We start from the raw sequence: 15,401 nt of genomic DNA, 5'->3' as shown, positions 1-15,401 counted from the left end.
GGGTCTCAGAGAGCCGATTTCTTTCCAAACACCATCATGACTCTGTGCTATTCTGTCTTATTACTGTGAGCATACTGGAGTAGGTAGATGCCTGGAGACTTTGCTTTCAATTGCAAGTGAAAATGAAAGCGTTAGTCGCTTACGTGTCCGACTCTTTGTGACCTTATGGACTGTAACCCACCAGGCTCCTCTGTCCATGGAATTCTCCAGGCAAGAATACTGAAGTGGGTTGCCATTTCCTTCTCCAGGGGATTTTCCCGACCTAGAGGTTGAACCCAGCCAGGTCTCCTGCATTGTAGGCAGATTCTTTACCGTGTGAGGCACAGGGAAAGCCTCATTTCTAGCCACAATGCTTACAGTGCTCTCTCCACTACTGAGGCACTCACTGTGCACCTGTTGGGAGTGTAGGTGGCTAGCGATACTGGGAATTGTTCTCGGCTGAAAGAATATCCCTTCACCCAAGATCATCACCTCTGGGACTGGGCTGGGGTCAGCCTGTATGTAATGACTGGTCATTGGAGGTGAGGCAGAGATCCCCTTGCCTCAAGGTAGGGTGATCCTGAAGAGTCATCCGGCTTCAGACCACCTGTGGGAGCAGATGGACTCTGTATTTCCTCCCCGTTGCTCTAGTTCCTTCATCTGCTCAGTGCAGACCCTCTTCACTCACTCCCCACTGGTGTTGATTCTGAGGCACACCCTGACTAACTCCCTCTGTGTAAATCTCAGCCATTCTCAGAGTCTGTTTCCTGGGGAACCACCCTAACTTGATGATTGTTTCCAGTTTAGTTGCCTACCCAAGATGAGTTGCCATCAAACTCTGTAGTCCCTCTGACCTTTGCTTCTAAGCCCCCTGAGTGTGTCCAGCCTCTCTCTGAGCTGCTGGAATGAGAGTCCTGGCATTGAGTCTTCTTGAATCTGATTGGCAGGGCCACATGCCTGTGAGTGAACTATTTGAGGAGGGGAAGGAACCTAGAAGTCGGCTGCTTCACTCCTCCTGAGATCTCCCCTTTAAACCCCAGTCCCAATGAGAGGTTTGTGAGGTAGGGTGACCCCTTGGTGTAGAAGGGTGTCCCTACTCTGCACCCTGTTTTTGCTTCTGCCTCCCCTTCCACAACCCTCCCCTGCTTCCCAGGCTCCTTAAGGCAGTTAGTAGTCCCACGGACGGAGGAGCCTGGAAGGCTGCAGTCCATGGGGTCGCTGAGGGTCAGACACGACTGAACGACTTCACTTTCACTTTTCACTTTCATGCATTGGAGAAGGAAATGGCAACCCACTCCAGTGTTCTTGCCTGGAGAATCCCAGGGACGGGGGAGCCTGGTGGGCTGCCATCTATGGGGTCGCACAGAGTCGGACACGACTGAAGCGACTTAGCAGCAGCCTCAGCAGCAGTCGCCGTCCTACATCTTGGGGCTTCCCTTGATATCTCAGTTGGTAAAGAATCCACCTGCAATGCAGGAGACCTTGGTTCAATTCCTGGGTCAAGAAGATCATGTCTACCTTGTAGAATTCTTGCCAGGGTTACAGATAATACATGTAAGTGTGTTTAGCACATAGTAGGGGCTCAATAAATGAATGCATTCATTCATTCACTCACTCATTCAACACTTACTGAGGATAGGCTACCCACTCCAGTATTCTTGGGCTTCCCTTGTGGCTCAGCTGGTAAAGAATCCACCTGCAATGCGGGAGACCTGGGTTCAATCCCTGGGTTGGGAAGATCTCCTGGAGAAGGGAAAGGCTACCCACTCCAGTATTCTGGCCTGGGAATTCCATGCACTGTATGGGGTTGCAAAGAGTCAGACATGACTGAGTGGCTTTCACTTTCCCTTTCATCCTACATCTCCTTTCTTTCGTTCATTTTTTTTTTTTTTTTTTACGTCAAGAAAAATGAACGTTGAAAACACAGTCAAGGTATTTCAAGCAAATGTAGAACCTCTCTTGAAATTTGTTGCAGAAACACCACTGAGCAAACAAACTACTAGGAAGCGCAGCTTAGAAACAAACAGCAGCTGCCACCGTTTGTGGGCTTCTCTCCCCCCCACCTCCCCCACCCCAATTTTCCTCACTTCTTTCTAACTCCGTTTGTAATAAAACCTACTGCTCTAATGGTCTAGTAGTTTAACAAACACAATTTTTCTTTCCCATCTTGAGGCGCCTCCCGGGTGGCCTTGACAGTGACTTTTAGCTCTGGGATGACCATGCTCAGAGCTCTAGGCCCTTTCACCACTTTGTCCTGTCTTATGGTTCTGTCTGGGACTTTGTCCACACCTCCCTGACCAAGTGAGGCAGAGATGGAATTTCTGGACTTCTCCATCAGTCTGGAGTGGGGTTTCTTGCCTTCCTGGCTTTATAACAATGGATAATGCTAATTCCAGTTTTGTGAGTGACTAAGTGCTTCAACTGTTCTTTGTCTTACTATTTTTCTCAACTTGTTTTCTATGTGGGATTTTTTTTAATGCATGCTTTAAAAGAATATTTCTATTTATATATCTGACTGGGTCTTAGTTGTGGCACATGGGATCTTCAATCTTCGCTGTGGCATGTAGGGTCTTTAGTTGAGGCTCTTGAGATCTTTTATTTACTTTTTTTTTTATTATTATTATTTATTTGGCTGTGCTGGGTCTTAGTTGTGACATGGGAGATCTTTTAGTCGGGGCAGGTGAGCTCTTAGTTGCAGCACATGGGACCCAGTTCCTTGACCAAGGATCGAACCCGGGGCCACTGCATTGGGAGCGTAGAGTCTTAGCCACTGAACCACGAGTAAAGTCCCTCTATGAGGGATCTTTGAAGGCACATCGTAAAGCGCTTTTCTTGGGCCTGACTTAATAAAAGCTGTCACTTTAATGAGCTCTAATTTGTCACATTCAACTCATTTATCTTCTTCTCCATGAATATGAGCACTTCTCCCTTTAAATGTTATAGAGGTGTGGGATTCCTCAGCTTAAAAACGATTCCTATTAGATTGGTGACTCCGGGCAGGTGGGTGCTAAGCCCTCACCTGCTCTTTCCCAGGACTCTCCTGGGTAGATGTCATCCCCGTTTTATCTGCACAGAGACTGAATCATTCTTCCAGAGGGTCCTGGATTCAGGCAGCCACACCAGACAGAGCTGGTGTTCAGCCCAGGTCTGTCTGAACCTAAAATCCAAAAAGGTCTGTCTAAAAACCTAAAGGTCTGTCTGGTTTCCCCTCTGCCACTCAGTCACTGCCTTGCCATTTGGCAGTGTTCCGAAAACCTGTTGACTGGAGATGGGAAATGCTTTCCAGGTCAGAGGCTGAAGGCTTTTTCATTTGTCCCTCAGTGTTTGTCATTGTTGTTTTGTTTAATGTGTGTGTGTGTTTTAGGTGAGTTAATGCCTAACATTTAAAAATGAGGAGATCTCACATTATGCAAAATGTTCAATTTCATTTCATTTTAGACCTGGTAAGACTGTGCTCATAGGTTGAAGCAACAGCTGTTGGTTCCACCTAGGCACCCCCCTCCACCTACAAAGGAGATGTGACTTCCCCAGTTTGCCAAAGGCCTCCGTGGCCCACCGCACTCTTCTCTGTTACTTGCTTGCCCTCTGTGGACATGTGCGTTTGTGATTCCTGATCTAGGCCTTTAAAGAAATCATTTCCCTCCAAGTAGGAATCAGAAGAGGTCAAAGTCACTTTTTGCCTGTGAATTGAGTTTTATAAGCTTTGATTTTTCTTTTTGACTTTTGGGGTTGGTAGTTCAGGAATAATAGACACAATTATTGGATATTTACTGAGCACGGGAACATTTAGGTGACTCTCAGGATTAGCAGACACCTGTTCATGGATAAGAATGTGCGTCATTCTCCAGTTTCCTTTGCATTCTGGGTCCTGCCAGGACCCTCCCAGTCCTGCAAGAACTGGAGGCTGTCTGCAAAAGTGTGTTTTGCAGAGGCAGCATTGTCGGGAAGGGAGATGAATTCAGAGGAATACCTTCTGAGAGGAAGTTAGGTGGATTCCATTTTCTCTTGAAAACCGTTGACCAGCACCGGAAGATTGCCCCATGGTATAGTAGTGCTCCTCTCTCAACTGCCAGCGTTCTCTGCAGCCAGCAGATCAGAAATGTCAAACAGAAAGATCTTAAAAATTAGAAACCCCTTAAATTGATGTGTCTTTCATTTTATGCCAATGTACCTACAAGTGTGTTTCCATTTGACAGTACGAAATGGGTTAATTCTTTTTCTTTTTTTATTGTTTCCATGAAAGTCTTGTCTCCTTTTGTCTGATTTAAACACATCTCATAGAAGTGTAAAATAGAAACAAATGGATTTTGTCTCATTTCATAGCTGCAGCTGAATTAAATTTTAATACTCTTTAATATTAACATAAGAGAGCCTCCCCAAAGCTGTTATTTATTTGCTAATTTTAAATGTGCATTTGCTTTTGATTAAGACAACAGCTAGAGTATTGTTTTGAATTTTTATTGCTTATTTCTTTTCTTTCAGGACCCCGCAGGAATCTTTGAATTGGTGGAACTTGTTGGCAACGGAACATATGGACAAGTATATAAGGTAAGTTCATTGAGCTTGAACATGGCTCGTGTGTGGTTTCGGTTCATGAATGCTGAATAGCAGTACTGTCTTTTCTCATACATGTCTCATAACAGATTTAAAATGAAATAATATACTTGTTAATTGACTCTCCATCTTTTTAAATGAATCTGTAGTCCCATTGCCTAAACTGGATTCCTAAACTTCGGGCATTTCCATTCATTATATGTTACAGAGCTTATATCTGACGTGTGAATTCTAACGGTACATATTTGAACCTCTCTGAAGTGTTTAGTTTCGTTAATCGCTGCCAGAACTGGTTTTTAAAGGCGCAAATGATGCTATTTACTTTAGAAATTTAAACTGTTAAAGTATAGCAGCTGGAAAAGGAGATTTGCTACTGGCCTAGGGCATGAGTTAAATGAGTTTAGTGAACAGTGTTTGGAGAACACTGGCTGCCTCACAAAGGCAGGACTAATGGCAGCAGTGACTCTTACAAAATAGGAAATAATTAAAAGCTAAACTTGAGGTTGAGTTGAGGAATAAAATGTTCTTGTTCTTATACTGATTTTGCTTTCAGATTCACCTTAAACATGCTTTTAAAAGATATTTTCTCCCAGTAAATGACCTAAAAAAGTGATTGTTTAGAAAAGTGGCTTGATTCTCCTGATTATCAAAAGAAAATCGAAATTACCTTTTTGGACTAAAGCTCGGGGGGTTTTAGTGAATGAGCTATTGAAATAAATGCCTTCAAAACAGACCAACTGTTTCCTCATGATTATTTCAAGAGAAGTATCTATCACTTTTCCTAAGTGGTAGTGATATGAGATGACATTTCAACTGTAAATTCTCTGTCTTGTTCTGTTAAAAATTTCCTTCTTTGAATCTTAAACGTCTCTTAGTTGATTAAATTATTGAAGTCCACCAGATTGTAATATTTTCAGTACTGTAGAATGTCAAAAGAATATGTGTGTTTATATTTAAGTGTATGTAAATTATAAACATTTTAACTTTTTTTTTTTACCAAGTGGTACCCTTTGAAAATTTCTCTCAGGAAAATTTCTCTCTTGCAAAATTTGATTATTTCCTAAAAGGTCAACCCCCTGCAATTAGAAAGAATGTCGTCTACCCCAGCTGTTCATTTGATGTTGATCCTGTTTGACACAAGAAAGAAAGGTGTCTCAGCAAATGCTTTTAAATACTTTCAGTGAAGATAATTAGGTTGGAAGATTGTGTTATTGCATTTTGAGAAATTGGATTGAACTTGTGAATTAATGTGAGCTAATGAATTAAGCCCTGATTTAGGCAGAAAATTACTTCTGATTTGCTGTCAATATGGAGAAACAACTCTGTATAATGCTGTTGCTTTTACAGTGCCATTCCCTTGTGCTGTGCTTCCCACCTGTGGAATGCACGTTTGGAAGGTGACTCACAGCTTCGTCCACTAATAAGAGGTGGACTGTACACTCCTGCGAGAGGATGATAACAAGATAAGGATTCTCAGTTAAGGATGAGAATGTTTGGAAAATCCAAAATTAGCCCTAATTTTTTTGGTACCTGAGGAAAAAAAACAAGTGGCAAGAGGTCTCAGCTCTTTAGAGAGGAAAGAAATACACTAACTAAGTTGCAAACACTGTTGTTCCAAAGGGTGCCCTTCTCTTAGTGGTTGATTCAGAAGTGTGGCCCCTCTCACGCTGAGGGGAGACTGCAAAGCTGGCCATGGCGACCACATTGGATTTGCAGACAGGAGACTTGGTTTCTTGTTCCAGCCCTTTGTGTTTTGTGGCACCGAAGCTTTTCTGTGCAATAGTCAAGTGAGAGTGTTGCTATAAATGCTTTGGGGACTTGGAATGATTTATCTGAAGAATTAAACCTCCATACCCGGTTAAGGATTGAGTTTCTAGGCAACCCAGATGACATTAGGTGGCACCCCCTCCAGGACAGAGACACCTGGGTTTCCTGAGTCACTAATCCAATCCTGCCGTTACTCTGAGCTCTGAAGGATTAAAGCTTAATAAAACTGCCAAACCGGATTTCAACTATACGTGAACCTTAAGAGAAATAAGTTAGGAAGTGATTGTTCACATTATAGGTTATATTTAACCTTTATGGAATAGGTATATTTTTAAAATACTGTACACATGAATATAAATTTTATAGCCCTAGGAACAGATTTCTATATCAAAAATTCTATGATAAATACTTTCTTTACATTAAATATTAAATCTTTTAATTTTTGTAACTCTAGCTTTTGTTGTTCCTAGATTTCATAAAATGAGGTATAATTTTATGAACAATGATGTGGATGTAGCCTTTCTTTTCTGGAAAGATTCTTAAAAGTTTCTTTTAATAAGTTGTCCTAAAAGAGTCATAACATAATTTTACTTACAAATAGTTTTTTTTTTAAGATGTAGAATCTTTTTTAAAAATTAATTATTTAGTTTTTGGCTGTGTTGGATTTTCATTGCTCCTTGGGCTTTTCTCTAGTTGCAGCAAGGGGGGCCACTCTCTAGTTGCGGTGTTCAGGCTTCTCATTGCAGTGGCTTCTCTTGCTGCAGAAGACGGGCTCTCAAGTGCTTGGGCTTCAGTCGTTGTGGCCTCTGGGCTCAGTAGTCGTGGCTCCCGGGCTCTGGAGCACAGGCTCAATGGTTGTGGTGCATAGGCTTAGCTGCTCCACGGCGTGTGGGATCTTCCTGGACCAGGGATCATGTCTCCTGCACTGGCAGGCTTATTCTGTACCACTGAGCCACCAGGGAAGCCCTACAAGTAGTTTTTTAAGAAGCATACTTAATTGAATACACAAAAGTATATGTAGATATTAAGAGAATGTTGCTTGGAGTATATCTTCATTTAAGCCACATACATCCAGATGTGGAAATATATTTTATATAAAGGTCATTTAGTTACATTTAGCTTTTTGAAGTAGCTTCTAGTTGTACTCCCAAGTCTAACGTGGTCTCTCTGTCCTTGGAAAGTTAGATTTATCTTTTGCATTTTGGTCCTGTGTGGTCAGGTGGCAGTTCAGTATCTGGTTTTTGCTTTACTTACTAGACAGAATACATAAATAATGAAGAATAGAGAGTCTCTGTCAGGGTTTGTTTTTTTTTAATGAGGAAATCATCTTCTTGGGCCTATAATACTGAAAAAGTGAAGTTGCTCAGTCGTGTCCAACTCTTTGCGACCCCATGGACTGTAGACTACCAGGGTCCTCTGACCATGGGGATTTTCCAGGCAAGAATACTGAAGTGGGTTGCCATTTCCTTCTTGGGCCTATGGCTCCCATTAAAAAATAAACCAAGAAAACGCCACATACCTGCTTGCTAGAGACTTTGGCTGTTAATTAGCATGCCGTTTATTGGGACCTGATGAAATCCAATTTCATCACATTTTTGGTAAAATAGAGTAATTGTTTTAATAGATGCAAATAATTGTTTAATGTTCATTGCTAAAACACCACTAAATCTTAGCCACAATTTTCAGAAATGAATGTTCATCTATCCTGTTTCTTAATTTGTCCTTTGGAAATATATATTGATGATTGCAGAGGTGAAGACCTTATTACTGAGTGACAGTGTAAATCAGGAATATGGTAGATTCCTCTGTATCTCTGAGGTTTCTCTTAAAACTTCCTCTAGGTTGTGAAGTATGAGATCAAGAGGCAATGTTCGTTATAGTGGTTATAGTGCTTCTGGAGAGAGAACACTGAAACTGTGTGTTTGTGTGTATGTGTTTTCAAAGGGTTGCAAACTTTATAGATATGTGACCTACCTTATAGGTTATCTCAGAGAAGGCAATGGCACCCCACTCCAGTACTCTTGCCTGGAGAATCCCATGGACGGAGGAGCCTGGTGGGCTGCAGTCCATGGGGTCACTAAGAGTTGGACATGACTGAGCGACTTCACTTTCACTTTTCACTTTCATGCATTGGAGAAGGAAATGGCAACCCACGCCAGTGTTCTTGCCTGGAGAATCCCAGGGACGGGGGAGCCTGGTGGGCTGCCGTCTATGGGGTCGCACAGAGTCGGACATGACTGAAGTGACTTAGCAGCAGCAGCATAGGTTATCTAGCCCAGTCATTCCTCTGCTAGCAGTCTGTTCATCCTTGATCACCTCCACGCATGTGGAACTCATTGCCTTCCAGTCATCCTATTTACTTGCAGTTTTCTTTGAATGTTCATTGTCATATTGAGCCAAGATTCTGCCTTCCTGAAATGTTTACCAGTGCAAGCTCATTCCATGTAACTGTTTAAAAAAAACAAAAATTAAATCCTCTTCCATAAGAACGTAGTCCTTCAAAAAACTTCTCTCTTCTTCCCCCAAACACATATTTGTGTCTCCTGGTCTCCAGGCATTAGAGCCTCAATTGCTTAATTCTTCCTATGACTTAGACTTGAGGTCTTTCATTATCTTGACTTTTGTCCTGAAACAATTCTAACATATTAATGAAAATAATATTTGATACTATAAAATAGTATTTTCTATGTCATAAAGCATCTTGTATATATAATCTGATTTCTGATTTAATTTCAATAATAATTTCATGAGAACCTTGCTCTTACTTCAGGGTCTTTATCGAAACAGTTCTCTCTATCTAGAACACTCTCTCCGCAGCTTCCTCATGACCCGGTGTTTGTCTTTCAGAACCCAGCGCACATGTTACCTCCTCAAGGAATCTACTTTTCAGGCAGCCACTGCTACTGCCTTCCTCCCGCACTGACTTTCTCTATCACATCAACTTATTTCTTTGCCTTTGTGGCATTGACATTCTCTGAAATTATCTTACGTCTTTGTTTATGTATATATTAAACAGTTGAAATGCACCATAAAGGAAAAATAAGGATAGGGGCCTAGTCTGTCTAGGAATTGTATCCAGCATCTGGTATATACCAAATGGTGACCTGTGTGGGGCCCAGAGTTGAGCTCTGTTTTCCTTAATAATAATTCTATCTGTATTTGTTCCTAGTATTTTTTCAGCATTTTCCATAAAATATCTGCTTACTTCAGATATGCATATATGGACAAAAATAATCAACAGAATTCTCTACTTGTTTCTTAAGGTAGGATCTGGGTGTGGATTTTATGTTAAATTAATTTTTGATAGTCTGTGGAAGCAAGCCCCATTCTGGAACTTTACAAATGAAGCAAATCAGTTTTCTGAGGTTCAGTCCCTGGTAGAGGTTCCTAAACTTTACTATGTGAAACAAGTGTTTGAGAAGTGATTAAAAATGTAGATTTCCAGGCCTGACCTCTTAAGTCTTGTTCAGTAGGTCTGGCTGGGATCCAGGAGTCTGCGCTTCTAATAAGTTTATAGACTCTTGCTGATGTTCAGAGCCCTGGGGCCACACCTCCAGAAAGTCTGCAGAAATGATTGTCAGTTACCCTGTAGTAGGGCTGCCAGGTGGCACTAATGGTAAAGAACTCGCCTGCCAGTGCAGGAGACATAAGAGAGTTGGGCTCAATCCCTGGGTCAGAAAGATCCCCAGGAGAAGGAAATGGCAACCCACTCCAGTATCCTTGCCTGGAGAATCCCATGGACAGAAGAGCCTGGCGGGCTACAGTCCATAGGGTAGGAGAGTTGAACATGACTGAGTGACTTTGCATGCATGCAGGGCTACTTGAGTGAATGTTAATCCCAATGTTTTTTGTAATCATTTAAGAGTTTTTATGCTGACTCTAACATGCATAAACTGAGAAAAGTTAAAAAAAACACAAAGATTTTGATTTGGGATTTGATGCTAGCCAGGTTTGACATACTCATTCTGAGATTTGACTTTTGCTGTTTTTATTTGACATGCTTATGATTACAGGTAAGGTTGTTTCTGAATAATTCAACTCAAAACCTGAGAATTGAAAGGGTCAAAACTGACCTGGTATAGTAGAAGAATCTGATCCCACTGCATGAGAATTCCTTACATTTGTATATTGGGATCTCTTAATAAACCATCTGTTGAAATAAGACAAAGCATTTTAATAGTAAGCTTACTAACAATCTTAATATGGAGGTGATTCTGTGACATACTTAGGATTCAGCATAGTTTATCATAGTCTCTTCTAATGAATCATGAATCACGCTGTTCACTTCTTGTTTGGTAAGGAGTGATTATAGGAGAATGTCAAATTTCTTAGATAATAATGGCATTTGCTTTTTTAAACAAGAATTCCAATATAAAGAATACATTATTTCACATTTGTTGAGTGCCAGTGCAAAGGCCCTGTGCTTTGTATGGGGAGAATGCAGAGTCAGTCAAGGGGGTTCCTAGTCTCAGAAGTGTGCGATCAGGTTAACTAATTATTGTGTGCTAACGTTTTTGAATGTTGTGTCTTAGTTACTCTTCATGATTTTATAGGGGAGGAAACCAAAGCACACTTATTAAACCACATTATCCCTTAAAGGCAGCGTTTCTCAACCTTGGCACTGTTGACATTTGGACCAAATAGCTCTTTGTTGTCGGGGTGTTGTCCTGTGCATCATAGGGTGTTTAGCCGCATCCTTGGCCTCTACCTATGAGATGCCAGGAGCACCCCCAAAGTCTTGACAATCAGAAATGTTTCCAGACATTGCCAGGAGTCTCCTGGGGGGTAAAATTGTCTCCCTCCCTGCCCCGCTCAAGGACAACTTCTATAAGGATAAGACAATATAGCAAAAACTCTTAAAACTGGACAGAGACAGTGGGAGTATAAAATGTGGAGCATCGTGAATCAGACTGGGGACCTGAATGGACTATGGGAAGGGCATTTGGAAGAAGCTTGGAGGCCTTGGCATCTGTACATCGTGGGATGTAATTTAGCATTTTCATAAGTGGAAAGAAGTGTAATGAAAAGGAGTTTAGAGCAGATCTGTCTTTCCTGTTCTCTTATAAACCAGGCTCTTAGGCGAGATCTAATATGTTGATTGCCTTTAAAAATAATTTTTGTACTGTTTATAGTGACAGATTATCTATTAAAATAAATTAATGATATAGCCCAAGGGTACTAGTTGGTTTCTTTAAATTTTCTTAAAAAAAGGTAGCTACCAAAAATACCCCAGCACTATTTTTCTAGGAGTGTAGAAACTGATTTTTAACATCAAATAGATATTTTAAAAGATGTCTCCAAGATGCTGTAACACATATGAAGCATTGTTCCTAGTCGTAGGTTCATTTGACCATGGCTAAGCCTTTGGGATTATTTAGTTATTATTGCTTCATCTCAGAGGGTACTTTCATTGTAGTTGGGCAGAATTACAGCTAACAGTTTTACTCCTACCCTATAAGTAGAATTATTTACCCTTGAAATGGGTTGGCTTGTTGAGCTTTTCATAGATCCCTGTGTTCATTGCATCTAATTTGGCTCAAGCCTGTGCCACTTCATGCTATGATCTATTGGGTGTAATGAATTAGATGGTTGCCATGGTAACATTTGGGTAGACCTTTGTGAGCCCATGTGCCATATGCATAAGGAAGGTTGCTTTTCTGCTGGGTGGCCAGACCTCCAGAGTTGCTCCCAAAACCTGCCACAGGGGACTTGGTTGGATTTCTTGTAGCTACTGGTGTTGCTCAGCCCTCATTGTTTATGGAAATCATCTGGATAGTTTTGAAACACTAAACATATCTGGACCTTTCTCTGGAGATTTGGTTTTAGTGGGTCTGGTGTAGGACTAGATAAAGCTGGCTTCCAGAACTTCCCAGATGCTTCTATTGCAAAACCAGAATTGAGATCCACTGGATTAAGGTATTGTCTGTCAGGGGACTTAAAGGCTCTTTTAGGTGTCTCTGCCTTTGAGGAGACATCTCTTCTACTATTATCTGTATCCTGGGGTTTTGTTTACCTTGTTTATTTATTCAGTGTCATCCTTTATAATAAATATCATTAGCAATTTGGCACATGTATACCTACCTTTCCTTTGAAGTGTTTAGACTGCTTTAGTTTAAAATACTTCCCGTCCATCTCATATCAGTGACTTGCCAAATAACTTGATGCACAGCACCCTGGCGACTTATAGTTTTTAGATCTCCTAACACCCTTAATGACTTGGTGAGTATAAGGCAGTCTCAAGTAATTAAACAATCAATAGTTACTAAGTAATTACCATTACTGGGGGATGATTTGTGACCTGTGGAATGAAACTCCATCAGGATTATAGGCACAGAATTTAGGGCCATGTACAGTTTTAACTGTTTAGACATGGAAAACATTTGAAACTCTTAAAAAGAGTGATTAATTGGGGCCCTAGTTTGAATTTCTTATCTCTGTGGTTTAACCTCAAATATAATTGTATTAAGTCCACTTGGATGCTTTTGCACGTGCAAAAATAAATAGCTGCTGTCTGGCAAGCAAATATGTGCTCTCCACTAAGTAGGAGCCCTGATCCGTGGTGAGATTCTGGAGTAGAGGGATGAGGCACTGCCCAGACCTCCACGCCGGGCGGAGCACAGCCTCCTCTGCCGAATGCTGTGGCCTTGGGCAGGGATTCTGGTTTTGGTCCTGTTCCTTGCTTTCCAGTGCACAGACGTGCTGTCTGTTTTGTTCCCATCTGCAACAAAAGAAGAGAAAACAGCAGCTGGCTTACTAGACTCTTAACAAATACAAAATAGCTACCATAATGATGATAATAATGAAGTCATCTTTCTAGACTGAAGATTTACAAACTAAAGTATGTGAAGAGTTCAGTCTCCTTTAGGGAGAAGACGCTCTATTGTGTTAGAAAACTGGCCCATGATTACATAATATAGCCTGTTGGGACTACTGTCTTTGGCAGACCACTAGCATGTTCCAGATGACGTCTTTCTGTAGAGTATTTCTTGAGAAATTCAGTTTTGTTCTGTGTGTCCCATTGAAGAAGGTAGTAGGAGTTTCTCAGCTGAATTTACTAGAAATCTTACTACTTTTAAATTTTGTCTGTTTGTCTCTCTTTGCCTCTTTCCTTCCCCCATCCTCTTATCGTGGTAAAATACCAATGCTATAAAATATTGTTTGGTAGCATGAAGTACATTCACATGTTGTGTAACCATCCCCACAGTCCAAATCCAGAACTTTCTTCTCATCATCCCAAACTGAAACTCTGTACTCAGTAAACAGTAACTCCCTCCTCCCCACTCCCTCTCCCCCGCACCAGCCCTGCCTTGCCTTTCTTTTCTAAAATATTCCCAGTAAACTTGATTGTAGAAGGGATGGTTTCCTGTGAGCTTCTTGTAACACCAACTCTCTATCAAGCCCCAAAGGGTCCTGCAAACCTGTTTCTCATGATGACTCACCGGCCTGCTTTGTCCTCCAGGTGACTGACCACCCAGTACCTGCAGAGCAGCATCTTGTTCTAAGAAGCTGAAACTGGCTGACATGCTTGACGTTTCTACTCTGTTTATGTCTAAATAAAATGATCCTTCTCAGGTGGAGGTAGAAGTAGAGGAAGAGGTCAGTTCCATTGCAGCATTTTATACGAATCTTTTCAGAGTATTGTTCAGGTTTTCTCTATTCAGTTGTTTTGGGCTGTGATTTTTTGTCTTACAGTTTTACAGTGATATTTCCCTTTACCTTTACTGCATCAACTGTTTTCTTTTTTTAGTAGGAAGATGTTTGTTTTCCATAGGAAATCCAGTAGTTCATATAACGACGGAATGTTCTAGAAGGAGGATAGTTGGGGTGTCGCCCATGTAATATCCCTTCTCAGCTACTCCTCCTGCATCCATCCATAGAGCAGCCCCACGCTGAGGTCCACAGGCCTGGATTCCTTGTCACGTGACCTCTGCGTCCCCCTCCAGCCTCATCTTTGGCAGATCCTGGCTCCTGTGAGTTCAGTCCTGTCACACTACCTGCAGGCTGTTTGCTCTGCTACCTGCCCGGCATGCTTAACCCTTCTCTGCTCCCTGGGACCCTTGCTGACCTCTCTTTCTCACCTTGCCCTTGCTGTTGTGTTAGATTCTGTCTGGCTGTTTCCACTCTATAAACTCTGAGCTCCTTGAGTTCTGGAACATTATTACCTAACTATTTCTCTAGTGCCAATACAGAGTAGATGGCTAAAAATACTGATTAAAAAGAAAGTATACTACTTCCATGTTTTGCTGATTTTGGAATGCCCTATCTCAGTGGAGATGATTGGCTGGCATCACCGATTCAATGGACATGAACTTGTGTGAACTCCGGCAGACGGTAAGGGACAGGGGGCTGGGCTTGCTGCAGTCCATGGGCTCGCAAAGAGGCAGACACGACTTAGTGACTGAACAACAGCCACAACAGTCTCAGTAGAATGTGTGTCATTTTGCTTAATCTCAGCTGTGTAAGCCTGTAAAACAAGGAGACTGATGCTCAATACAACATTTCATAATAGCCAACACCCAGTAAATACTGATACATTAAATAAAAACAGTGTCCACCTACTAGTATAATAGAAAAAAAAATAGGATAATGAAAAAAGAGTTTCCCCTTCTTTCTGAAGGTGGTTTCACGGACAAGCGTCTAAAACTGACCCTGTTCCTAAACCCAAGACGCTACAGGCCAGTTAAACTTGCAAGGGCCCTGGTGCACACTCTGGAGACAGAGATGGGTCTTCTTTTGCCACCTTGTCTCTTGGACTGTGGACTTAAACATCAATATCCATGGTTATAACAGTTTTCATAAAACCTTATCTTGATTATATTTCATTTGATTTTCATAGTCTCCCCACAAGTGAGACAGAACGGGGTATGATTATTCCTGTTTTAAAGTTTGAAGAAGTTGAGGTCTCAATATAAATGACTTTTCTGAGGTCACCAAGCAGGCAGGTAATAGAGCTTGACTTGGGGTCTCATACCCTAATTTTCCTCTTAGCTCCACAAGCAAGTTTCCTAAGAGGAAATCTGGGGTGAGGATGAGATGTGGAAATCCCCCTAAATGTTTGTCAGGGATTGGTTTTACCCTGCTCTCGCATTGCATGTTTAAAA

At 41.5% G+C, this 15,401-nt stretch overlaps 1 protein-coding gene across 7 annotated transcripts in view; it reads left to right on the top strand.

Annotated features, from left to right (window-relative positions):
- The window catches only part of TNIK (TRAF2 and NCK interacting kinase), a 407,321-nt gene that overhangs the window by 81,400 nt on the left and 310,520 nt on the right, over positions 1-15,401 (top strand). For all 7 annotated transcript variants that reach the window (XM_010835247.1, XM_010835246.1, XM_010835244.1 and 4 more), the window contains exon 2: positions 4,462-4,527. In XM_010835247.1, the coding sequence (XP_010833549.1) occupies positions 4,462-4,527 (66 nt within the window). The remainder of the gene's footprint in view (positions 1-4,461; positions 4,528-15,401) is intronic.

The sequence above is a fragment of the Bison bison genome, unplaced genomic scaffold (assembly GCF_000754665.1).
Source record: "Bison bison bison isolate TAMUID 2011002044 unplaced genomic scaffold, Bison_UMD1.0 scf7180017864040, whole genome shotgun sequence".
Taxonomy (NCBI): domain Eukaryota; kingdom Metazoa; phylum Chordata; class Mammalia; order Artiodactyla; family Bovidae; genus Bison; species Bison bison.
Note: the sequence above shows the minus strand (reverse complement) of the source record. Positions and strands in the feature narration are given on the sequence as shown.